Source organism: Anomaloglossus baeobatrachus, chromosome 4 (assembly GCF_048569485.1).
Source record: "Anomaloglossus baeobatrachus isolate aAnoBae1 chromosome 4, aAnoBae1.hap1, whole genome shotgun sequence".
NCBI classification, from domain to species: domain Eukaryota; kingdom Metazoa; phylum Chordata; class Amphibia; order Anura; family Aromobatidae; genus Anomaloglossus; species Anomaloglossus baeobatrachus.
This window is the reverse complement of record NC_134356.1, coordinates 630,638,578-630,665,438: the sequence shown is the minus strand read 5'-3', so window position 1 is coordinate 630,665,438 and position 26,861 is coordinate 630,638,578. Positions and strand designations below refer to the sequence as shown.

Genomic DNA, 26,861 nt, shown 5'->3' with positions numbered 1-26,861 from the left:
TTTTTTTTTTTTTTTCTAACGTCCACTTGTGAAGTCTTTACTGAAGGCTTCTTTTTTTTTATTTTAGTTATACTAATACAGAATAGCCTCCTTCACATGTCCACATAAGATGTACATGAAGAAAAACTATTTGTGTCATGAGTGTCTGGTTCTTATTTATTTTTTTTTTCTCCTTTACTGTGGTTTTTGCACCATTGTTCTGCGCGAGGAAAGGTTAAAGACCGCATGCGCACTACAATACTTTGATATGCCCTTTGCAGGATCTCAATACCAGCCTCATTCACACTGGGCTGGGAAGAACGGTGATCGCCACAGAGAGGAGGCGCCGGACCGAAGACTAGCGGCACCCATTGAACCAGACCGCCCCCAGTGACTATTAGAAGTGTTTTTTACACTCTACACAGCGGCCTGGGCTCTTATATACAGTATTCCAGAATACTGTATAGAAGAGCTCAGTGGTGGTGGCCGCAGCTTGAATTTTTCCATATGCTTGAGGCATTATACCATTATCTATGTTTGATGTGCAGCCTTATTCTTGTATAGTATGTATTTTTTGGCTTGCACTCATAATATATATATTAGTGCTCACTTCAGTTATCCTATTCAGTTATATGTAGTTTTTTTCTGAATGTGAACACAGCTCTGCCCCTTTCGGCCATGTTTTTTCCATCTCCTATATAAGAAAGTCCTTGGTTACCCCTCTCCACCCACAGCAGTTTTTAATTGCAATGAGATGACACACAGGGTCACAGAGCTAGGGACCCCAATATAGAGATATACCTTGACGAGGTTTTGGGGCTCAGTTACATTGATCAATGCGATTGCTAAATATCTCCTTTTTCCTAATATTCATGGCAGGTATGCAATTCATTATTCACATGTTCAAATTAGCAAGTAGCATTTTTCATTGTATATTCCAATATTTTTCCATATGCTTGAGGCATTATACCATTATCTATTTATTATTATTATTATTATTATTATTTATTTATAGAGCACCATTGATTCCATGGTGCTGTACATGAGAAGGGGGTTACATACAAAATACATGTACAAGTTACAGTAGACAGACTAGTACAGAGGGAAGAGGGCCCTGCCCTTGCGGGCTTACATTCTATAGGATTATGGGGAGGAGACAGTAGGTGGGGTGTAGGTGGGGTGGCAGCTCCGCACGGTGGTGGGGTGGCAGCTCCGCACGGTGGTGGGGTGGCAGCTCCGCACGGTGGTGGGGCGGCAGCTCCGCACGGTGGTGGGGCGGCAGCTCCGCACGGTGGTGGGGTGGCAGCTCCGCACGGTGGTGGGGTGATGTGCAGCCTTATTCTTGTATAGTATGTATTTTTTGGCTTGCACTCATAATAAATATATATTATAAATTTATTTATTATATATATATATATATATTAGTGCTCACTTCAGTTATCCTATTCAGCTTGTAGGGGACAAACCTGGCAACAGGTTCCCCCTCAACATGTTCATGACAGGAAAATTGTTTTTCTGTTTTAGATTTATCCCGTGTCTCGAGAGCCATAATGTTGTGTGTTGTTTTTTTTTTGTCTTCATTGACCTAACAATGAGGTGCGTGACGAGTAGCAAAAAACAGGGTCAAAACTCAGAGCAGCGTGACATGGGGAAGAAAAATGAATGTCCGCCATTATTTTTTGAGTTTCACTTTCACGGCGTTTACTGTATAGTAAAAACTACCTGACCGTGAGGTTCTTCAGGTAGTTCATAATATATAGTCAAAATCAGTCTGCAATGAAGCCCACCAAGATGGCAGCGATTGGGGGGGTGGGGAGGCTCGCAAAACTCCTGGCTGCCATGGCAACCTATAGACACTGCACGATTTTGACAGGAAAACCTAAATATTAACAGGCTTCAAATGCAGCCATAAAAAATCCAAAGATTCCCCCCCCCCCCCATTGCTTTCTGTGGCTACACTGTAGATCATAGAAGGGGAAACCATATTCCGCCTCCTCTTCTCCATATTATCTTTCCCGCGCTTTTCTCAACACTAAGGTTTTGCCCTCTACTAACATGGCCGAAACATTCCACTTGCGATCTGCGCATGCTCGGCAGTGGCTCCTCCCCTAGAGCTGCGGACGGACACGTGGTTTTTGTGTATGAAAATGGCGTCGGTGGCGGAGAAGGAAGATCTGGAAACGGGAGGAGGAGCGGCGAGAACCGGGTCTAGCCCGACTGGGGGCGGGGACAGCCGTGCCGGGTGAGGAAGTTGTAATATAGCTATAATGGTGTGTGAGGGGTCACATTGTGAGGGCGGCCATTCATAGACGGATATAGCCGGGTGTGGGGGGCTTTGTGTAAATGGACCTGACACGGTTCTGCCAGCCTGTGATCCGCTCCATGTCTCCTCAGTGCTCGGATCCTGTGTGCAGCTCAGGTGACGCCATGAGGCTGCGACTGTACCGAATCCCAGCTGTGAGCAGTCAGTATAGTGCAGGATTCCCCATGTACAGTGCAGCAGTGCCATACTGTGCCAGGCCGGTGATTACAGTCACACCTTCACCTTCCTCCTTGGATCACTGATGGCAGAAAAAACTGTCTTTAAAGGAGCAGATGTTGCTGCCTCCTGTGATTGTCTGCAGCGGTGCAGGGCCTTTGTGGGTCGGGTCCTCTGACGTGCCCCCTTTAAATATCGCACTGTGCTGCCATTGCTGCTGTTGGCGGTGCAGTTGCATTGCTACAGTGATTCTATCTTCATTAAATTGGCACCGGAGTCAGCATATGCGCGAACCGTGATATCCGGCGCCATTTTATTGAAGACACTGTGGGAAAAGGCTACGAGCGGCATTGGCACGTGTGCAGACTTAGTATCTTTTTTCATCTGTGCACGTGCCCCTGACGCTCAGTCTTCACCAGTGTCTTCAATAAAATGGCGCCAGAGATCACAGGAAGTGTATGCACTGACTTCGGTGACATTTTGATGAAGACAGAATCACTGTAGCAATGCGCGCACACACCGCTAAAATATAGAAAAGGGGGCACGCCATAGAAAAATATACACCGAGGATCCGACCCATAAAGGGTGCACCGCTGTACATGCCAATCACAGAAGGCACCAATTTCTGCACTTTATGTACAACTAGCTGTAACCTGGGTTAATAACTGCTGTTAACAATTAACAAACTAGAATGTATTAACAAAAAATTATTCTGCACACAAAAACCCCAAAACAAATAGAAATATAATTATTAAAAGGCAAAAGCTAAGCTACTAGAAGCATTTCACAACATATATTTCATCACCGCAGATATTCCACACAGATTTAACTAAATTGTCCAAGTAATGTGCTCCGTCTGTCTCTTTTTCCAGTCTGTCTTGTCTCTTTTTCCAGTCTGTCTTGTCTCTTTTTCCAGTCTGTCTTGTCTCTTTTTCCAGTCTGTCTTGTCTCTTTTTCCAGTCTGTCTTGTCTCTTTTTCCAGTCTGTCTTGTCTCTTTTTCCAGTCTGTCTTGTCTCTTTTTCCAGTCTGTCTTGTCTCTTTTTCCAGTCTGTCTTGTCTCTTTTTCCAGTCTGTCTTGTCTCTTTTTCCAGTCTGTCTTGTCTCTTTTTCCAGTCTGTCTTGTCTCTTTTTCCAGTCTGTCTTGTCTCTTTTTCCAGTCTGTCTTGTCTCTTTTTCCAGTCTGTCTTGTCTCTTTTTCCAGTCTGTCTTGTCTCTTTTTCCAGTCTGTCTTGTCTCTTTTTCCAGTCTGTCTTGTCTCTTTTTCCAGTCTGTCTTGTCTCTTGCCAACATTCCATATAAGGGCGTGGCTGCGCATTCTTCTGAAGTTCTGGCTGCACTGTGGCTCCCAGCCCCACTCGCTTTACAGTTATTCGCCAAAAAACCTGCCTCCATTAAAGAGCGGGGTTAAAATTTCCCCTCAAAATATATACTCAGCTTTATATATTAGATTGGTTTTTGTTTTTCCTGCTATCAATGATTCAATAGTGAAAAGTGAAGGTGTGATTGTATTCCCAGTCTACACTGTTCCAAATTATTATGCAAACAATATATTTTTTAATATTTTCCTAAATTAACTATATGAATTGCTGTCATTGTTATTTCTTTATCGTTCCTTCCATGGGAGACCCAGACCATGGGTGTATAGCTAGCGCCTCCGGAGGACACACAAAGCACTACACTCAAACGTGTAGCTCCTCCCTCCGGGCTATATACACCCCCTGGATGACAATCTACCCAGTTCAACGCTTTGTGTTCCAGGAGGATCACACACACTTTCATTTCCTGATATTTTTTTCATTTTTATTTTAATTTTTAAAGATTTGGAAGAAAAGCGGGTCCAGTCTGGACTCCCGGCATGTCCCTTCACGCTCCACTCTGCGGGGTGCTGTTAAGGTTGATTTTAATAAGGCTGGAGCCTTCACATGCCGAGCTCCTTCGCATCCTCTGTCGAGGCTCTGTTTGAAGTGGGAGCCTCCACGGTCCTCTCTGCTTGCAGAAGACCGGTCTCCATCCGCAGCCCTGTCTGGTCCCTGCTGGAAGGAGCGTTAACCCCCACTCAGGGACATGGCCCTGCGTCTCAAAGCTAAGTATTGAGACGTTTTTTCAGGGGTCCCGGGTACTTTTATTAGGGGGACAGTATGTGCTTTAGCGTTACTGTTAATTTCGGCCGGTTCTGGGAATTTCCCATGAGAACCGCGCCGACGGTGCCTGCTCGTCGGCCGCACTTTAAAATCTAGGCCCTGGCTTCAGTTTGGGCCTAGTTTCGTTTTTGGCTTCTTCTGCATGTTTTGCATACAGCACCGCCCGGCCAGCAGAGGGGAGGGCACTCCTCTCTAGGGAGATGTCCCCTCCCCTGTCTACCTCCCTGTGTCTCTCTGCCCTCTGTTTTTTCCCGCTCCTGGGCTTATACACGCCCCCCCTCCTTCTCCCAGCGCCATTTTCTCAGCGTTTCTTACACTGGGAAGTGCTGGATGCTGCAGCTGCCTACTATCTGGAAGGCTGACACTTCACAGGGGAGCGGTGAAATCCGGAGGACACACAGAGAGCAGGGCTGGTAAGCCACAACCTCTGGTTGTGGACTTTTATTACACTCTCAGGCTTTCTACAGGAGTGTGTTTTGGCTGCAGAACTTCCTCCACAGCAGCATGTCTGTCACTAGGAGCAAGGCTGCAAACATGTATGCTATATGCACTGCGTGCAAGCTCATTCTGCCAGAGCCAAGCACATACCCACATTGTGATGCCTGTGCTAATATGGTTGTGTCTCAGCCTGGAGCCTCCTCAGGGGTCCCTCCGGCTGCTCCGGCCCCGGTGGCTGAACCCCCGGCTTGGGTAGCATCCTTTTCACAAGCTCTTTCCAAGTCGTTTGCCGATTCCATGGGGCAGCTGTCCCGGACGCTGCTGTCTATGCATCAGCCTCCCTCTCAGGGTGTCTCTGCGGCTCCGTCTGCAGAGCCCTCAGAGCATGTCCTAGGACCTCGTCCCCCTAAACGGAGACGCACGGACCCTTCTCCTTCCTCGTCCCACGGCTCTGATTCACAGGCCGAGGTGCAGGGCGAGGAGGATTCACTTACTGTGGGCTCAGACTCTGCCTCTATGTACCCCATTGACTTGTCTGAGGGTGATGCGGATGTTAGTGACTTGATTGCGTCCATTAACTCCGTACTGAACCTCAACCCACATGAGTCAGAGGAACAACCCTCTCTGGTAGAGGTACACCAGTTTACCTCTCCTAAGAAACCTAGGAGTATGTTTTTTAACCACTCCAGCTTTCAGACCACTGTTAACAAGCCCAGGGCCTGTCCTGACAAACGTTTTCCGAAACGTAGTTCAGATGACCGTTTCCCTTTTCCACCGGAGGTGGTTAAGGACTGGGCCCAGTCCCCAAAGGTAGACCCTCCAGTGTCCAGAATCTGAGCCCGCACAGTCGTTGCTGTGGCTGACGGCACTTCTCTTAAGGACCCCACTGACCGCCAGGTTGACCTTCTGGCCAAGTCTGTATTTGAGGCGGCAGGGGCCTCGTTCTCCCCGTCTTTTGCGGCAGTGTGGGCTCTTAAGGCTATCTCTGCCTCTCTGGCGGAGATTCATTCCCTCTCCAGGGACTCTATTCCTGAGATGGATGCCTTAACTTCTCAAGCTTCGGCTTTTGCATCCTACGCCATGTCTGCCATCCTGGAGGCTTCTCACCGCACGGCAGTGGCCTCCGCTAACTCCCTCGCGATCCGCAGGATCTTGTGGCTTCGAGAGTGGAAAGCGGACGCTTCCTCTAAGAAGTACCTTGCGAGTCTCCCTTTTACTGGGTCCCGGCTGTTTGGGGAACAGCTTGATGACATAATTAAGGAAGCTACTGGCGGGAAGAGTACTTCCTTGCCACAAGCTAAAGCCAAGAAACCTGCCCAGGGCAGGAACCAATCGAGGTTTCGTTCCTTTCGTTCCTCTAACTGGTCATCCTCTAAGCCCTCGGCCTCGTCCACTACCGCCAAGGATCGTAAATCCAACTGGCGCGCAAAGCCGCGTCCTCAAAAGACCGGAGGAGCCGCTGCCACCAAGGCAGCCTCCTCGTGACTATCTGGCCGCGCCAGCAAAGTCCTTGGTCGGTGGCAGGCTCTCCCACTTTGGCGACGTGTGGTTGCAACATGTCTCCGATCAGTGGGTGCGGGATATAATCACCCACGGCTACAGGATACCTTTTTCTTCCAGCCCGCCAAACAGATTTTTTCTGTCCACCCCCCCCTGCTCCAAAGCCGCCGCCTTCTCTCAGGCCGTGGCATCCCTGCAGGCCAACGGTGTAATTGTTCCGGTCCCCACCCGGGAACGGTTCAGGGGTTTCTACTCAAACCTCTTTCTAGTCCCCAAAAAGGACGGTTCCTCCCGACCCATCCTGGATCTCAAGCTTCTCAACAAGCATGTTCAGGTGCGGCATTTTCGCATGGAATCTCTGAGATTGGTCATTGCCTCAATGACCCAGGGAGATTTTCTGGCATCCATCGACATCAGAGATGCCTATCTGCATGTGCCTATTGCGGTCTCACACCAGCGCTGGCTACGCTTTGCAATCGGAGAGGAACATTTCCAGTTCGTGGCTCTTCCCTTTGGCTTAGCCACGGCCCCTCGAGTGTTCACCAAGGTCATGGCAGCAGTGGTTGCGGTCCTGCACCTCCAGGGATTGGCAGTGATTCCTTACCTGGACGACCTTCTAGTCAAGGCCTCATCCAGTGTAGACTGCCAGCGGAGTGTCTCTCTCACTGTCACCACGCTAATTCAGTTCGGGTGGCTTGTCAACCTCCCCAAGTCGACTCTGACCCCGACCCAGGTACTTTTGTACCTAGGGATGCAATTCGAGACTCTGCCGGCACTTGTCAAGTTGCCCTTAGTCAAACAGCAGTCCCTTCGTCTGGCGGTGCGCTCTCTGCTGAGGCACCGCCGTCATTTCATCAGACACCTCATGCAGGTGCTGGGTCAGATGGTGGCGTCCATGGAAGCGGTTCCCTTTGCCCAGTTCCATCTGCGTCCCTTGCAGCTGGACATTCTCCGCTGTTGGGACAAGCGGATCTCTTCTTTGGACAGGCTGGTGGCTCTGTCATCACAAACCAGGAACTCCCTTCAGTGGTGGCTTCAGCCCCTCTCCCTTTCACAGGGACGTTCCTTCCTGACTCCATCCTGGGTGATCCTCACCACGGATGCCAGTCTCTCCGGCTGGGGAGCGGTATTTCTCCATCACCGAGCACAGGGCACTTGGACTCCGTCCGAATCAGCCCTCCCGATCAATGTGCTGGAAATCAGAGCTGTGTTTCTAGCTCTCCTAGACTTTCACCACCTATTGGCGGGCAAGCACATTCGGGTTCAGTCGGACAACGCGACAGCGGTTGCCTACATCAATCACCAGGGCAGAACTCACAGCCGTCTGGCGATGTTGGAGGTTCAACGAATCCTCCAGTGGACGGAGGACTCCAAGTCCACCATATCCGCAGTCCACATCCCAGGCGTGGAAAACTGGGAGGCCGATTATCTCAGCCGTCAAACCGTGGACGGCGGCGAGTGGGCCCTGCATCCGTCAGTGTTCAGATCAATCTGCCGCAAGTGGGGCACTCCGGAAGTAGATCTAATGGCTTCCCGGCACAACAACAAGGTTCCGGTTTACGTGGCTCGCTCACACGATCCTCAAGCCTTCGCAGCAGACGCACTTGTTCAGGATTGGTCTCAGTTCAGTCTGGCCTATGTGTTTTCCCCCTCTAGTGCTCTTGCCCAGGGTTCTGCGCAAGATCCGAATGGAGGGCCGTCGAGTCATACTCATTGCTCCGGACTGGCCCAGGCGAGCCTGGTACCCAGACCTGCTCCGCCTGTCCGTAGAGGTGCCGTGGCATCTCCCGGACCGCCCAGACCTTCTCTCTCAAGGTCCGTTCTTCCGCCAGAATTCTGCGGCTCTCAGATTGACGGCGTGGCTCTTGAGTCCTGGATCCTGACGGCTTCAGGCATTCCCTCTGAGGTCATCTCCACCATGACTCAGGCTCGGAAGTCTTCCTCGGCTAAGATTTACCACAGGACTTGGAGAATTTTCCTGTCCTGGTGTCGCTCTTCCGGCCATGCTCCTTGGCCGTTCGCCTTGCCGACCATCCTGTCTTTTCTACAGTCAGGTCTACAGTTGGGTCTGTCCCTCAATTCCCTTAAGGGACAGGTGTCGGCTTTGTCGGTATTGTTTCAGCGGCGTATCGCCCGACTGGCTCAGGTGCGCACCTTCATGCAGGGCGCATCTCACATCATCCCTCCTTACCGACGGCCCTTGGATCCCTGGGACCTTAATCTGGTCCTCACGGCCTTACAGAAACCCCCTTTTGAGCCTCTCAGGGAGGTTCCTTTGTCTAGACTTTCACAGAAAGTTGTCTTTCTAGTAGCCATAACTTCTCTCAGGAGAGTTTCTGATTTGGCTGCGCTTTCTTCGGAATCCCCCTTTTTGGTGTTTCACCAAGACAAGGTGGTTCTGCGTCCGACTCCGGACTTTCTCCCTAAGGTGGTGTCTTCCTTCCACCTTAACCAGGACATTTCATTGCCCTCTCTTTGTCCGGCCCCTGTGCATCGCTTTGAAAAGGCGTTGCACACCTTGGATTTGGTGCGGGCGCTCCGAATCTGTCTCGCACCGCCGTTTTTCGGCGGTGCACCTCACTTTTTGTGCTAACCACGGGTCAGCGCAAGGGCCTCTCGGCATCTAAACCGACCCTGGCTCGTTGGGTTAGGTCGGCTATCGCCGATGCCTACCAGTGTTCAGGTGCCTCCCCCGCCGGGGATTAAGGCGCACTCGACTAGAGCTGTCGGTGCCTCCTGGGCTTTCAGGCACCAGGCTACGGCTCAGCAGGTGTGTCAGGCTGCCACTTGGTCCAGTCTGCACACTTTTGCGAAGCACTACCAAGTGCATGCTCATGCTTCGGAAGATGCGAGCTTGGGCAGACGCATCCTTCAGGCGGCTGTCGCCCATTTGTGAAGTTAGGTTTTGCCTACTTCTCAGTTTAGTTTTATTTCCCGCCCATGGACTGCTTTGGAACGTCCCATGGTCTGGGTCTCCCATGGAAGGAACGATAAAGAAAAAGAGAATTTTGTTTACTTACCGTAAATTCTTTTTCTTGTAGTTCCGACATGGGAGACCCAGCACCCTCCCTGTTGCCTGTTGGCAGTTTTTTGTTCCGTGTGTTTCACGGCTGTTGTTAGTAGACAGAGTTCTGGTTTTGCCGAGTTTTACTCTCTCTACTTATGGGTGGATGTCCTCCTTCAGCTTTTGCACTGAACTGGGTAGATTGTCATCCAGGGGGTGTATATAGCCCGGAGGGAGGAGCTACACGTTTGAGTGTAGTGCTTTGTGTGTCCTCCAGAGGCGCTAGCTATACACCCATGGTCTGGGTCTCCCATGTCAGAACTACAAGAAAAAGAATTTACGGTAAGTAAACAAAATTCTTTTTTCCAGTCATCTACTATTCGAGTATAATTGAGATGTTTTTGATCAAACTGCCTATGAAAACAGTATTTTTTTAAAAATAATAAACAGTCAACATGCATGTTCCAAATTATAATGCACAGCAGAGTTTTTAACCTTTTTATTTTTATTTTGAAAAACGAAATGGTCAATTGTGAAATTATAAGCATTATCAGCTTATTACAAAATTACATCAAACAGTTTTCAAGTCAAAACTTAATTCTAGGTGATATTACATTTGCACATAGGACCCCTTGTTCGAAAGAAGCTTCTGAACTCTCTCGTCCATTGAATGTCAGTTTTTGGATGGTTTGTGCTTCAATTGTTTTGCATGTGGACAGAATACCCTCCCAGAGCTGTTGCTTAGATGTGAACTGCATCCCGCCATCATAAACACTCCTTTTGATGATGCTCCAGAGGTTCTCAATGGGGTTGAGGTCAGAGGAAGATGGTGGCCACACCATAAGTTTGTCCTCTTTTATGCCCATAGCAGCCAGAGATGCAGATGTGTTATTTGCAGCATGAGACTATGCATGACAATGATCTTGCTGCGGAATGCACGGTTCTTCCTCCTGAACCATGGCAGGAAGTGCTCTTTTAGAAACTCCACATAGATTATGGAGTTCATATTTACCCCTTCAGGGATCCTAAAGGGGCCGACAATCTCTCTCCCCATGATTCCAGGCCAAACAATTACTCCACCTCCTCCTTGTTGGCCCCTTAGCTGTGTTTTTCATGGGGTGTCCAATAACCAGCCGTCCTCCACTCCATCCATCTGGACTATCAAGCGTTGCACGGCACTAATCCGTGAACAAAACAGTCTGGAAGTCAGTCTTCATGTATCGTTTGGCCCACTGGAGCCGAGGTGTGTGTGTGTGTGTGTGTGTGTGTCTGTCCCCCTTCCCTTATACCATACACCACGGCACTCAGCAAATACAGCAGGACATAGAAGCCATTTGCCCTCTGAACCCCACCCCCATGAGCAATATCCATGCTCATCTGGTGCCCTGCGTCTGCATCCATACCTGGAGTCGGCCAGATTCTAGTAGTAGGTTTTATTCTATGTCGTGACCCTGTTTCCCTATCATTGCAGTGACTCGGTACAGCTGAGTTCAGGAGCTGCGCTGGACACGGAGTCTTCCAACGAAAAGGATGCTTTGGTAGGTAACGCTCTCCCATCTAGTACCTTGCACTGCAGTATTTCTGCTCCCAGCTATACGCTCATATGAGCATCCGGCATGATGCAGGAACCTAAAGTGCATAAGGTTCCCTATATGGAAACGGTCACATCACACGTATCTTCACCACCTCTAGGACTCCACCGCAGAAGGAGACGTCATGGACACTCAAGGTGGCTCAGTGGATGAAGAAAACGGCCGGCAGCTCGGCGAGATCGAGCTACAATGCGGCATCTGTATGAAGTGGTTTGGAGCAGATACCTTCGGGATAGATGCCACGTATGTTCTTATGAGCCTCGTATATCTGCAATTGCAGAATACTACAAATGTAGTACTAAAATGTTTATCATTTTCAGGTCCTGTCTTCCGTTTATGACCAATTACAGCTTCCATTGTAACGTGTGCCATCACAGCGGGAACACATACTTCCTGAGAAAGCAAGCGAGTAAGTGAGCGACGGTAAATACATCCGTCACATTGTAGGTAGAACTGTGCAGGTGTCTCTCGGGACCCGAATTTCTCATTTGGAGACTGTAGGCCAAGTGAGCTATGGGAAATGTCAGACCACGGTAGACTATCAGATACTCCACCGGAGTCCTCCATGAAATAGTCATCACACCTGACCTTCTAGTGCTTCTGGAAATGTGAGATTCTCCAAGATTCACTTGGTCTTGGATTAGATTACGACTGAACCCTCTGGAAATCTTTATCCACACGCTGCAGATATCTTGCAGCTGTCCTATTCAGGACATTTCTGCCAACTACACACACACTGGCCGGCAGGTATCTGAAGACCCACTCACCTCCCTATACAATTGTGAGTGGAGACAGACTGCCTACCAAGTTTGGAAGTTATGACCTATCTGTAGGATAGAGGATAACTTCCCAATAACTGGCGATCTAACTGCTATAACCCACATTGACCCTGAGAACTGGGGCTCTGATGGACTGGAGGTTGATCATGTTCACTGCAGATCCATTCATAGTTAATGGGATTGCCAGACCACAGCCTTGTTTTTGGGCTTAAAGGAAACCTGTCACCAGATTGGGCCCCTACAAGCCATGGCCACCACAATTGAATTCTTATATACAGCATTCTTGTATACAGCCTCATTGGGGCTCACAATCTAAATTCCCTATCCAGTGTATCTTTTTGGTGTGGGAGGAAACTGGTTTCCTCCAGGTTCTCTGACAACATGGTGACAACATACAAACTCCTTACAGATGTTGTCCTTGGTGGGATTGGAACCTAGGACCCCAGCGCTGCAAGACTGCAGTGCTAACCACTGAGCTGCCGTCAGCTCCCCAAGCGATTGGGAAGTTACAACCCCTTAGATGTCCTAATTTTGGAACAGATCTTCAATATTAGATCATTGGGGGTCTGTTGCCTGGCACCTCACAAATGTTTGTGCCATGGAGTCCGCACACTGACAGTTCATTACAATGGCAACGGAGCTGCAGATCACCTGTATAACAGCTTGGAACCTATATTACAGGCCCTTTTTTTTTTTTTTTTTATTTATTTATATTTTCGCCAAACACGTTTCCCCCCCCCCAATGGCAGAATATGAGATCAGGTTTTAACTGTCACCATAGACATGGGGCTGCTTTCTTTCTCTGTTTAGCTTTGCATGCAGGTAGATTGACACGACTTACCGGATTTAGAAAGACAGACATGAGGAATTGGAGAGTCCTATGTGTTTTGTGATCGTCAGACGTATTTCCACTTCACAAGTTGTCACAAGGATAATTCCTAATTTATGAAAACTTTTTGTCTTGTAGACTTGAAGGAAATGTGTCTTACTACTTTGGCCAACTTGACGTGGCATTCCCGAAACCAGGATGAACACCCCAAGACTATGTTTTCCAAAGACAAGGTAACGGCAGCTCTTACTGTCCCTATAAAGGGGTATATCTCCTCCTAGTGTAGATGCAGGGGTCACATCTACACAGATTACTATGAAGCCCGGGTTTTGTGCTGAAGTCAGAAGCAGTCATCACCCTATTTTCATTTTAGGACCTCGTTAAATATCATGTATGTATCTCAAATTGGACAAAGATCAAAATTAATAGAAAGCAGATGACTATGGGAGATCAGTTAACCCCCCCCCCCCCCCCAAAAAAAAAAAACCAAATACAGAAAGTCTTTCAGATGTAAATTAGTTTGGTGCCAGTTGATTAAAGGGCCATGTCAATCTCCAAGATCCTATTCCAATATGTAGTAGGTGTAGTAATATTAACAATTGCAGCATATTTCTCCTGATTTAGCTTTGGTTTGTGGGGGTGTTTTTTGGTTACCCTCCCCCTCCATGTGCAGGGCATTGCAGCTTAGATATCCAGGATTATGACCACTGAGTGGATGGAACCATGGATACCTAAGCTGCAATGCCCTGTACATGAGGTAAGAAACATGTAGTATAGTTCTCCTGATATAGACATTTCTAATTAAATCTACTACATTTTGGTATAGGGTCGCAAACTTCATTCTTGTTTCCTACAGGACATTATACCCTTTATTGATAAGTACTGGGAGAGTCTGACCACTCGACAGCGGCCAGGAAAGATGACCTGGCCCAACAGCATAGTGAAGACTATGGTAAGTGCCAATCACGGAAGAAAAAGATGTCCTCTGCCTAAAGCCTTAGATGGCTGTCGGCCCCCAATTGTTTGGCCAGCAGCTGTCTCTCCCAAACACAGGAGCTCCTTTTTGTTCCCTCTGATAAAGCCGCTGTGAGACATGTATATTCGCTGCTTATTTCTGGGAGAACAAATAGTCAAAAGTCTTAAATCGGACATGCCACATCTTTTAACTCTTCCCGACATCACCTGTGCAGAGCCCCCATAAACATTAGACTACCGGCGGGTGCAGCCTGTGTTAGCCTAATGTGTAAGGATGGGGCTTCACTACAGCTTTCTTTGTCGCTCCATTGGGAGACCCAGACAATTGGGTGTATAGCTTCTGCCTCCGGAGGCCACACAAAGTATTACACTTTAAAAAGTGTAACCCCTCCCCTCTGCTATACACCCTCCCGTGCATCACGGGCTCCTCAGTTTTATGCTTTGTGTGGAAGGAGGCACACATCCACTCATGCATTCCCATTTTAGTCAGCAGCAGCTGCTGATTTTATCGGATGGAAGAAAAGAGGGCCCCAACAGGGCCCCCGGCATGCTCCCTTCTCACCCCACTAAGTCGGCGGTGCTGTTAAGGTTGAGGTACCCATTGCGGGTACAAAGGCTGGAGCCACATGCCGTTTTTCCTTCCCCATCCCTTAGAGGCTCTGGGAGAAGTGGGATCCTAACCGGTCACCATTCACTGGGACCGGGCTCCCTCCACAGCCCCTGGGGGAATCTGACGGACAGGAGACTGAGTATCATCAGGGACAGGCCCTGCATCTATAAGGTACTCTGTGTCCCCTTGGGGACGGTGCATGGAGCACCTGTGTTACAGACGCTGCAGCGGCTGCTGTTTTTTTGTGACGACCGGGACTACCGCGCCGACCTCGCCTGTTTGCCGGCCGCGTTATTAAATTTAGTCCCCGGCTTCTGCGGCCTAGTACCATAACTCCCGCCCCCGGGCCTGCCAGTCAGGGGTAAGGGCGGGACGGTCGACTGGACGTCGGCAGTGAGGGCTGGAGCATACTTAGGTGTTCTCCTCCCCCCTCACTGAGCACTGTGGGGCACCAGATTCCCGCACTTTATTAGTCACTCTGTCGGTGCAGCAGAGTGCTCCTGGGGTGACACCTAGGTCCCACGGGGAGGACTCCGACACGGACCGCAGTCCCAGACCGGCTAAGCGGGCTCGCTGGGAACCTTCCCCGGCTTCATCACGCTGTTCGGGGTCTCAGCATGAGGACTCTCTGGAGGATGAGGCGGAGGTCGCAGCTCAGGGCTCTGATCCTGACGTTGCTCTCAATCTTGATACACCTGAAGGGGACGCCATAGTAAATGACCTTATAGCGTCCATCAACCAGGTGCTAGATCTTTCTCCCCCAACTCCACCTATAGAGGAGTCTGCTTCACAGCAGGAGAAACACCAGTTTAGGTTTCCCAAACGTACACGGAGTGCGTATTTCGATCACTCTAACTTCAGAGATGCTGTCCAGAAGCACAGAGCATTTCCAGACAAGCGCTTTACTAAGCGCCTTAATGACACACGTTACCCCTTAAAACCCCCCCCCCCCCCCCCCTTCGACGTAGTTAAGGGTTGGGCTCAGTGTCCCAAGGTGGATCCTCCAGTCTCTAGACTGGCGGCTAGATCCGTAGTATCAGTGGCAGATGGTTCATCGCTCAAGGATACCACTGACAGGCAAATAGAGCTCCTGATGAAATCCATCTATGAAGCCATAGGCGCGTCTTTTGCTCCGGCCTTTGCAGCCGTGTGGGCACTCCAAGCTATCGCAGCTTGTCTGTCTGAGATTAATGCAGTCACCCGTACCTCTGCTCCGCAAGTTGTGTCTTTGACTTCTCAGGCATCGGCCTTTTCGTCCTACGCCGTCCTGGACTCAGCGAGCCGTACAGCGGTAGCGTCCGCCAATTCGGTGGCAGTCCGCAGGGTCATGTGGCTACGCGAATGGAAGGCAGACTCTGCTTCCAAGAAGTTCTTAACCGGTTTGCCATTTTCTGGCGACCGTTTGTTTGGCGAGCAATTGGATGAAATTATTAAACAATCCAAGGGAAAGGACTCGTCCTTACCCCAGTCCAAACCAAACAGACCTCAGCAACGAAAAATTCAATCGAGGTTTCGGTCCTTTCGGCCCTCAGCCAGGTCCCAATCCTCCACGTCCAACAGGTCAGAGAAGGGCCAGATGAACTCTTCTGCATGGCGGTCTAAGTCACGTCCTCCAAAGACCGCCGGAGGAACCGCCTCCAAGGCGGCCTCCTCATGACTTTCGGATTCCCCAAACCGCATCCTCTGTCGGTGGCAGGCTCTCCCGCTTTTGCGACGCCTGGTGGCCAAATGTCCAAGACCGATGGGTGAGAGACATTCTGTCGCACGGTTACAGGATAGAGCTCAGCTCTCGTCCTCCGACTCGTTTCTTCAGAACATCTCCGCCCCCCGAGCGAGCCGATGCACTTTTTCAGGCGGTGAACACTCTGAAGGCAGAAGGAGTTGTGATGCCCGTTCCCATTCAAGAACGTGGTCGCGGTTTTTACTCCAACTTGTTCGTGGTGCCAAAAAAGGACGGATCATTCCGCCCCGTTCTGGACCTCAAACTGCTCAACAGACACGTGAGAACCAGACGGTTCCGGATGGAATCTCTCCGTTCTGTCATCGCCTCGATGTCCCAAGGAGACTTCCTAGCCTCAATCGACATCAGGGATGCTTATCTCCATGTGCCGATTGCACCAGAACATCAACGCTTCCTGCGTTTCGCCATCGGGGACGAACACCTTCAGTTTGTGGCACTGACTTTCGGCCTGGCGACAGCCCCACGGGTCTTCACCAAGGTCATGGCATCCGTGGTGGCGGTCCTACACTCTCAGGGCCACTCGGTGATCCCTTACTTAGACGATCTCCTAGTCAAGGCACCCTCCCGGGTGGCATGTCAACACAGCCTGACCATTGCTCTGGAGACTCTCCAGAGGTTCGGGTGGATCATCAATTTCCCAAAGTCAAAATTGACACCGACCCAATCACTGACTTACCTCGGGATGGAGTTTCATACTCTCTCAGCGATAGTGAAGCTTCCGCTGGACAAACAGCGTTCGCTGCAGACAGGGGTGCACTCTCTCCTTCGGACCCAGTCACACCCCTTGAGGCGCCTCATGCACTTCCTAGGGAAGATGGTGGCAGCAATGGAGGCAGTTCCCTTTGCGCAGTTTCAGCTGCGTCCACTTCAATGGGACATTCTCCGCAAATGGGACAGGAGGTCGACGTCCCTAGACAGGAACGTCTTTCACTGGCAGCCAAAACCTCTCTTCAGTGGTGGCTTCTTCCCACTTCTTTGTCGAAGGGAAAATCTTTCCTGCCCCCATCCTGGGCGGTGGTCACGACGGACGCGAGTCTGTCAGGGTGGGGAGCGGTCTTCCTCCACCACAGGGCTCAGGGAACCTGGACTCCGACAGAGTCCTCCCTTCAGATCAATGTTCTGGAGATAAGGGCAGTGTATCTAGCCCTAAAGGCGTTCCATCGGTGGCTGGAGGGCAGACAGATCCGCATACAGTCGGACAACGCCACGGCGGTCGCGTACATCAACCACCAGGGCGGCACACGCAGTCGTCAGGCCTTCCAAGAAGTTCGGCGGATTCTGCTGTGGGCGGAAGCCACAGCCTCCACCATCTCCGCAGTTCACATCCCGGGCGTAGAAAACTGGGAAGCAGACTTTCTCAGTCGCCAGGGCATGGACGCAGGGGAATGGTCTCTTCACCCGGACGTGTTTCAAGAGATCTGTTGCCGCTGGTGAACGCCGGACGTCGACCTCATGGCGTCTCGGCACAACAACAAAGTCCCGGCATTCATGGCCCGGTCTCAAGATCACAGAGCTCTGGCGGCGGACGCATTAGTTCAGGATTGGTCGCAGTTTCGACTGCCCTATGTATTTCCTCCTCTGTCGATGCTGCCCAGAGTGCTGCGCAAGATCAGGTCCGACTGCCGCCGCGCCATCCTCGTCGCTCCAGACTGGCCGAGGAGGTCGTGGTACCCGGATCTGTGGCACCTCACGGTGGGTCAACCGTGGGCACTTCCAGACCGACCAGACTTGCTGTCTCAAGGGCCATTTTTTCCATCTGAATTCTGCGGCCCTCAACCTGACTGTGTGGCCATTGAGTCCTGGCTCCTAGCGTCCTCAGGGTTATCTCAAGATGTCATTGCCACTATGAGACAAGCCAGGAAACCAACGTCCGCCAAGATCTATCACAGGGCTTGGAGGATTTTCTTATCCTGGTGCTCTGATCGGGGTTTTACCCCCTGGCCGTTTGCCTTACCCACTTTTCTTTCTTTCTTTCCTTCAATCCGGAATGGACAAGGGTTTGTCTCTCGGCTCTCTCAAGGGACAAGTATCGGCGCTTTCCGTGTTTTTTCAAAAACGTCTAGCCAGGCTTCCGCAGGTCCGCACGTTCCTGCAGGGAGTTTGCCACATAGTCCCACCTTACAAGCGTCCGCTGGAACCCTGGGATCTTAACAGGGTGCTAACGGCTCTTCAGAAACCACCTTTCGAGCCGATGCGGGATGTCTCTTTATCACGCCTTTCGCAGAAGGTGGCCTTCCTAGTGGCAGTCACATCACTTCGGAGAGTGTCTGAGCTAGCAGCGCTGTCATGCAAAGCCCCCTTCCTGGTGTTTCACCAGGATAAGGTGGTTCTGCGTCCGGTCCCGGAATTTCTCCCCAAGGTGGTATCCCCTTTTCATCTCAATCAGGATATCTCCTTACCTTCCTTTTGCCCTCATCCAGTTCACCAATGTGAAAAGGATTTGCACTTGTTAGATCTGGTGAGAGCACTCCGGCTCTACATTTCTCGCACGGCGCCCCTGCGCCGTTCGGATGCGCTCTTTGTCCTTGTTGCTGGCCAGCGTAAGGGGTCGCAGGCTTCCAAGTCAACCTTGGCTCGGTGGATCAAGGAACCGATTCTTGAAGCCTACCGTTCTTCTGGGCTTCCGATTCCTTCAGGGCTGAAGGCCCATTCTACCAGAGCCGTGGGTGCGTCCTGGGCATTGCGGCACCGGGCTACGGCTCAGCAGGTGTGTCAGGCGGCTACCTGGTCGAGTCTGCACACTTTCACGAAACACTATCAGGTGCATGCCTATGCTTCGGCAGATGCCAGCCTAGGTAGGCGAGTCCTTCAGGCGGCGGTCGCCCACCTGTAAGAGGGGGCCGTTTTTCGGCTGTTTTTATCGAGGTATTCTTTTACCCACCCAGGGATTGTTTTGGACGTCCCAATTGTCTGGGTCTCCCAATGGAGCGACAAAGAAGGGAATTTTGTTTACTTACCGTAAATTCCTTTTCTTCTAGCTCCTATTGGGAGACCCAGCACCCGCCCCTGTTCCCTTCGGGCTGTTGTTCTTTTGTGTACACATGTTGTTCATGTTGAATTGTTCTTTTGGTTCATGGTTTCAGTTCTCCGAACATCCTTCGGATTGAATTTACCTTAGACCAATTTATAAGTTTCCTCCTTCCTGCTTTTGCACCAAAACTGATGGGCCCGTGATGCACGGGAGGGTGTATAGGCAGAGAGGAGGGGTTACACTTTTTAAAGTGTAATACTTTGTGTGGCCTCCGGAGGCAGAAGCTATACACCCAATTGTCTGGGTCTCCCAATAGGAGCTAGAAGAAAAGGAATTTACGGTAAGTAAACAAAATTCCCTTCTTTGGCCAATCGAAATGTCTCCTCCTTGAATATTGTATCAGAAAGAAAGTGAATGTGGTCACATTGTAACCCGAAACGTCCGAGTCAAGAAATCGTAGCTGGCCGCACTTCTTGTGACTTGTATGTCGTGGCTGCACTAAGTTGTGACACTAATACAGCGATCAATGTCGAGTAGCCGCTGGAGAGTTTTTTTTTTTTTTTTTTTTTTTTATACCAGTTACTAACTGTCCTTTGTAGGTGGACGATTATTCACTATAACTGAGGGTTTATGTGATAATCTAGTGTTTATTGTGTGCCTTTTTCATTTCAGACTAAAGAGCGGGATGTGTTTTTAGTAAAGGAACATCCAGATCCAGGCAGCAAGGATCCAGAGGAGGATTATCCGAAATTTGGTCTACTCGACCAGGTGACTCAGTTTTCCCCATTTGTCTCTAAATGGGATTGTCTTATGACAACCCTACAGCACATAAAGCAGACTGAAGGGCAGCTCCTAGTGCACCCGGCACAACCCCCTTTCAAATTGTTGCCAACTCAATGGCTGCAGCAGCTTCTATGGCAGACCTGGGCAAGGGGCGGGCCGGATGCAGCCCACCTACTGTCTGTGACCGGCCCGCCCATCTTGGCTCTGGGTTGGAGGTGGGACTCTAATGTATTCCTCAGCCCCGCTCTCACAGCCGGGAGCTATGTATTGTGCAGTGATAAGCGACTGCCTGACATCCCCCTGCACACTGCCGGACACGCCCCCTCTTGCTGCCAGTCACACCCCCTCTGGATGCTGGCCACTCTTTGGATGCGTTCCAAGGGATCTATGCTGCTGACCACCACTGTCAGTATGTATGCTTCACAGGCTCCAGTATTGTGTGTATACTCCCTACTGACCCCAGTAATGTCCATACCACTTACTGACCTCTATATTTTCATTGAATCTTCGTATTGTTTAACTTGCTGTTGTTTATGAAAGGTGTATGTAATTAGTCCGGCCCTCTAAAACATCCCAATTTCTCATGTGACCCCCCCCCCCCCCCATGGGAAAATTAATTGCCCACCCCTGTTCTATGGTGATATCCGCTAATTATCATGCATGGCTTTAGTTGCTTGTAGTTCACATTTCAAGTAGGGGAGACTCCCTCATTTTACAGTTAAAAAAAAAAAAAACACACCCAAAACCCTTTTGATCAATCTTGTGTTTTTTATACTTAATATGCTTTTATTTTAGGACTTGGGAAATATTGGCCCCGCTTATGATAACCAGCGGCAGAGCAGCGCAGTATCCAGCGGAAGTGGTTTAAATGGTGAGCGATCTATTATTTGTACTTCTTGTGTTATTAAATATGAAAGCATAAACAACTCAAAACTGTGTGTAAGCGACCGGGTACCTGTGCTTGCGTGCGGTGGCAGCCGGGTACCCGGTGCTTGCGTGCGGTGGCAGCCGGGTACCCGGTGCTTGCGTGCGGTGGCAGCCGGGTACCCGGTGCTTGCGTGCGGTGGCAGCCAGGTACCCGGTGCTTGCGTGCGGTGGCAGCCGGGTACCTGTGCTTGCGTGCAGTGGCAGCCGGGTGCTGTGTGCGGGCGGCACCCGGCTGCCGCCCTCACACAGGCACCCAGGTGCCGCCCGCACACAGCAACGGGTACCCGGCTGCCACCGCACGCAAGCACAGGTATCTGGCGGCTTGCATGCAGGGTGGGCGGGCGGGCAGCCTGCTGGCTGCCACTCTGTGCGTGCGGGGTGGGCGGCTGTGCAGCAAGTTACCAGTTGTCCGCGGTCCCACTTTCAAATGATGGCGCCGGTGGAGCTCTTGGATGAGGGCTCCATCTGCGCACGCGCTGCTCCGGGTGCCATTACTTGAAACGGGACCGCGGACACACTGGGAAAACACCGCATCTGTCTGCGCCACCACTGAGCAGTCCCCGCCGCTGCCACCACTGAACCGGGACCGCGGACACTCACTGCAGCGGCCTGCTGCACGGCTCACCCGCCGCCGCCACGAACGCCACCGCGCCTGCCACCACGGACGCCACGGCACCTGTAACCACAGACCACACTGCCACTGACCCGCTGCGCCTGCCAGCACAACCTGTGCCTCCTGTGACCCCCGCTTCACCACCACTACCGTGACCCCCCCCCCCCCCCCCCCCCCCCCCCTCCGGTAAGAGAACACCGGAATATAAGACGGACCCTATTTTTCTTTTTTTACTTTGTCGCTCCATTGGGAGACCCAGACAATTGGGTGTATAGCTTCTGCCTCCGGAGGCCACACAAAGTATTACACTCAAAAGTGTAACCCCTCCCCTCTGCCTATACACCCCCCCCCCCGTGCATCACGGGCTCCTCATTTTTATGCTTTGTGTGGAAGGAGGCACACATCCACTCACACATCTCCATTTTAGTCAGCAGCAGCTGCTGATTGTATCGGTTGGAAGAAAAGAGGGCTCCCACGGGGCCCCCGGCATGCTCCCTTCTCACCCCACTAAGTCGGCGGTGCTGTTAAGGTTCAGGTACCCATTGCGGGTACGACGGCCGGAGCCTCATGCCGTGTTTCCTTCTCCATCCCTGAGGGCTCTGGTAGAAGTGGGATCCGAAGCGGTCATCCAGGTTCTGGGACCGTGCTCCCTCCGCAGCCCCTGAGGGAATCTGCTGGACAGGAGGAGCTTATCTATCTTCAGGGACAGGGCCCTGCATCCACGAGGTACTCTGTGTCCCTATGGGGACGGTGTATGGAGCGCCTGGTTTCCAGACGCCGCATCTGACTGCTGAATAGTGAAGACCGGGGACTACCGCGCCGACCGCGCCTGCTTGTCGGCCGCGGTATTAAATTTAGTCCCCGGCTTCATCGCGGCCTAGTGGAAAAACTCCCGCCCCTAGGCCTGTCCATCAGAGATAGGGGCGGGATAGCCGACCTGACGTCGGATGTGAGGGCCGGGGCATCCTGTATGCTCCCTCCCCCCTCACTGATCACTGTGGGGACCCCAGATTCCCGCACTTTTCATAACGCCGCCCATGGCTTCACTCCTCCCCTGAGCTCCGGCAGCCATCTTTAGGACATTCTGCCGGTGGAGAATCACAGAGAACAGCTCTGGGAGACAAGGCAGGGAATCTGGAGCACACACACCCCGCTTTTTAGCGGTCGGTAAGCCGCACCGGTCACTCGGTGTTGGTCCCCTTGGGTGCCGGTATAGATACGTGTATATATATACTTATTTCTGTTCGGCCGGGCTGTATACCCTGTTTTCTATATACCCTCAGTGATCACGCTCCTGGGACACAACAGCATGTCGACCACAAGGAGCAAGGGCACTAAAGCACAGGGGTTTTCTTTTTCGCTCTATTGGGAGACCCAGACAATTGGGTGTATAGGCTATGCCTCCGGAGGCAGCACAAAGTATTACACTCAAAAGTGTTAAGCCCCTCCCCTTCTGCCTATACACCCCCCGTGCTCCCACGGGATCCTCAGTTTTTATGCTTTGTGCGAAGGAGGCAGACATGCAAGCACAGCTCCACAGATTAGTCAGCAGCAGCTGCTGACTAGGTCGGATGGAAGAAAAGTGGGCCCATATAGGGCCCCCAGCATGCTCTCTTCTCACCCCACTCTTGTCGGCGGTGTTGTTAAGATTGAGGTATCCATTGCGGGTACGGAGGCTGGAGCCCACATGCTGTTTTCCTTCCCCATCCCCCTCTGGGCTCTGGGTGAAGTGGGATCTTATCGGTCTCCAGGCACAGGAGACCGTGCTTCATCCACAACTCCTGTGGAGCCTGATGGATAGGAGCCGATACAGTTCAGGGACATGGCCCTGCATCTTAGAGGTACTCTGTATCCCTATGGGGACCGCGCACGGCATCACCTCAGCTTTGCTGGGTGTGCTGGTGCACCGGGGACCGCGGCGCTGACCGGGTCTATATGTGCCATTACACACTCAGCGTCGCTGAGTGTGTTTATATGTAAGGGCTACCGCACTGACCGCCGTTGCCACGGGACACTGCGGCGCGGCTGGGACTTGTAGTTCGCCGGGGACTTTCACGCGGCCGCGCTTTTACGGCGGCCGCGTTTATTACTACAGTCCCCGGCTTCATTGCGGCCTAGTTTCCCTTTTTTCTCCCGCCCTCAGCCCTGACAGGCAGGGGAAGGGCGGGACGCTGCACGGAGCGAGCAGCAATGAGGGCTGGAGTATGATTTACATGCTCCACTCCCCTCACTGTGCACAGTGTGAGCGCCCGTTTCGCGCTCTTTCTAGGCCACGCCCACAGCTTCCTCAGCTCGTCAGGACGCCGCAGCCATTCCTGTCAGCTCCACCGACGCTGCAGAGAGGGACATATTCATGGGAGACCCAGACACGGTCTCTGGTGGCCTCACAACCGCTTAGGCGGCTGGTAAGCAGCACATGTGGTGCTAGCCCCATGGTGCTGTATTGTATTGGTACATTATTTGTGTACTGTATATAATTTACACTGTATGAGCACAGTTCTTTCTGGCTATATACCCTATTGTGTTACTCAGGGAAAACGATAGCATGGCGCCCACAAAAGGCAGGGGTGCCAAAACACAGGCTTATTATGTTGCCTGCGCCGCATGTAAGACCCAGCTACCGGCAGGTTCCACTGACCCTCATTGTGTACAGTGTTCGACCCCTGTGACACTTCCTCAGCCGGGGCCTATGCTAAGTGGGGCACAGGGGGAGCCACCTGTTGACACTGTCCAGGTGATGGGGACTGAGTTTGCAGCCTTTAAGGATCAACTCTCTGAGACTATGACTAAGATACTAGAAGCCTTGCAGTCCAGGCCGGTATCTCAGCAAAGGGACTCTGTTGAATCATTGTTCCCTGGCCCCCCTCAGTTGGACCAACAATGTCCTCACGGGGTATCTCATACATCCCAGACGGAGGGTTCGGACTTAGAACCTAGCCCCAGATCGTCTAAGCGGGCCCGCTTAGAATTTCCCTCGACATCATATTGTTTAGGGTCTCAGCGGGGGGATTCTCTGGTTGATGATGCGGAGGCAGCTGATCAGGATTCTGATCCTGGGAGCGCTCTCAATCTTAATTCTCCAGATGGGGACGCCATAGTGAATGATCTTATTGCATCCATTCATCAGTTGCTGGATATTCTTCCCTCAGCCCCTCCGGCGGAGGAGTCAGATTCTCAGCAGGAGAAATTTCGCTTCAGGTTCCCCAAGCGTACACAGTGTGTTTCTAGACCACTCTGATTTCAGAGAGGCAATCCAGATTCACCATGCTTGTCCGGATAAGCATTTCTCTAAGCGCCTTAAGGATACACGTTATCCTTTTCCCCCGGAAGTGGTTAAAGGTTGGATTCAATGTCCCAAAGTGGATCCTCCAATCTCCAGACTGGCGGCTAGATCCATACTTGCAGTGGAAGATGGGGCCTCGCTTAAAGATGCCACTGACAGGCAGATGGAGCTCTGGATGAAATCCATCTATGAAGCTATCGGAGCTTCTTTTGCCCCAGCATTCGCAGCCGTATGGGCGCTACAAGCTATATCAGCAGGTCAAGCGAAAATTGAAGCGGCCGCGCCACAAGTGGCTTCCATTACCTCCCAGACCTCGGCAATTGCGTCTTACGCTATGAATGCTGTCCTGGACTCTGTGAGCCGTACGGCAGTTGCGACCGCCAATTCGGTAGTAGTCCGCAGGGCCTTGTGGCTACGGGAGTGGAAGGCAGATTCCGCTTCCAAAAAGCGTTTAACCGGTTTGCCAATTTCTGGCGACAGGCTCTTTGGCGAGCGCCTGGATGAAATCATCAAACAATCCAAGGGAAAGGATACATCCTTACCCCAGCCCAAGCAGAACCTCTCCCAACAGAGGAGAGGGCAGTCGAGGTTTCGGTCCTTTCGGGGCGCGGGCAGGTCCCAATTCTCCTCGTCCAAAAGGTCTCAGAAAGAACAAAGGAACTCTGATGCATGGCGGTCTAAGTCACGTCCTAAAAAGGCCATTGGGAGCACCGCTAACAAAGCGGCTGCCTCATGACTTTCTACCTCCTCTAGTAGCATCCTCGGTCGGTGGCAGGCTCTCCCGCTTTTGCGACACCTGGCTGCCACAAATAAAAGACCGCTGGGTGAGAGACATTCTCTCTCACGGTTACAAGATAGAGTTCATCTCTCGTCCCCCGACTCGATTCTTCCGGTCCTCTCCGCCTCCCGAGCGAGCCGAGGCTCTTCGGCAGGCGCTGGGCACCCTGAAGGCAGAAGGAGTGGTGGTCCCTGTTCCTCTTCAGCAACAGGGCCACGGTTTTTACTCCAACTTGTTTGTGGTCCCAAAGAAGGACGGGTCCTTCCGTCCTGTCCTGGACCTGAAACTTCTCAACAAACACGTAAAGACCAGGCGGTTCCGGATGGAATCCCTCCGTTCCGTCATCGCCTCAATGTCCCAGGGAGATTTCCTTGCATCGATCGATATCAAAGATGCTTATCTCCACGTTCCGATTGCCCCAGAGCACCAGCGCTTCTTGCGCTTCGCCATGGAAAACTAACACCTGCAGTTCGTGGCACTACCATTCGGCCTGGCAACAGCCCCACGGGTTTTCACCAAGGTTATGGCTACTGTAGTAGCGGTCCTCCATTCTCAGGGTCATTCTGTGATCCCGTACTTGGACGATCTGTTGATCAAGGCACCCTCTCAAGAGGCATGCCAACACAGCCTCGACGTTACCCTGGAGACTCTCCAGAGTTTCGGGTGGATCATCAATTTTCCAAAGTCAAATCTGACACCGGCCCAATCGCTGACGTACCTTGGCATGGAGTTTCATACCCTCTCAGCGATAGTGAAGCTTCCGCTGATCAAACAGCAGTCACTACAGAAAGGGGTACAGTCTCTCCTTCAAGGCCAGTCTCACCCCTTGAGGCGCCTCATGCACTTCTTGGGGAAGATGGTGGCAGCAATGGAAGCAGTCCCTTTCGCGCAGTTTCACCTGCGTCCCCTTCAATGGGACATCCTACGCAAATGGGACAGGAAGCCGACGTCCCTCGACAGGACCGTCTCCCTCTCTCAGGCGACCAAAGCCTCCCTTCGGTGGTGGCTTCTTCCCACTTCATTATCGAAGGGGAAATCCTTCCTTCCCCCATCCTGGGAAGTAGTCACGACAGACGCGAGTCTGTCAGGATGGGGAGCGGTTTTTCTCCACCACAGGACTCGGGGTACGTGGACCCGGCAAGAGTCCTCGCTTCAGATCAATGTTCTGGAAATTCGGGCAGTGTATCTTGCCCTGAAAGCGTTCCAGCAGTGGCTGGCAGGCAAGCAGATCCGAATTCAGTCGGACAATTCCACAGCGGTGGCATACATCAATCACCAAGGCGGCACACGCAGTCGTCAAGCCTTCCAGGAAGTCCGGCGGATCTTGATGTGGGTGGAAGCCACGTCCTCCACCATATCCGCAGTTCACATTCCAGGCGTGGAAAACTGGGAAGCAGATTATCTCAGTCGCCAGGGCATGGACGCAGGGGAATGGTCC

General features: G+C 51.6%; 1 protein-coding gene across 1 annotated transcript in view; it reads left to right on the top strand.

Annotated features, from left to right (window-relative positions):
• Nucleotides 1-2,104: 2,104 nt before the first annotated feature.
• ASH2L (ASH2 like, histone lysine methyltransferase complex subunit) overlaps nucleotides 2,105-26,861 on the top strand; it is a 99,551-nt gene continuing 74,794 nt past the window's right edge. Inside the window, exons 1-8 of the mRNA XM_075343015.1 lie at nucleotides 2,105-2,221; nucleotides 11,014-11,080; nucleotides 11,235-11,377; nucleotides 11,455-11,543; nucleotides 12,881-12,975; nucleotides 13,599-13,694; nucleotides 19,712-19,807; nucleotides 20,618-20,693. Coding sequence (XP_075199130.1) covers nucleotides 2,121-2,221; nucleotides 11,014-11,080; nucleotides 11,235-11,377; nucleotides 11,455-11,543; nucleotides 12,881-12,975; nucleotides 13,599-13,694; nucleotides 19,712-19,807; nucleotides 20,618-20,693 — 763 coding nt within the window. The 5' untranslated portion in view covers nucleotides 2,105-2,120. The remainder of the gene's footprint in view (nucleotides 2,222-11,013; nucleotides 11,081-11,234; nucleotides 11,378-11,454; nucleotides 11,544-12,880; nucleotides 12,976-13,598; nucleotides 13,695-19,711; nucleotides 19,808-20,617; nucleotides 20,694-26,861) is intronic.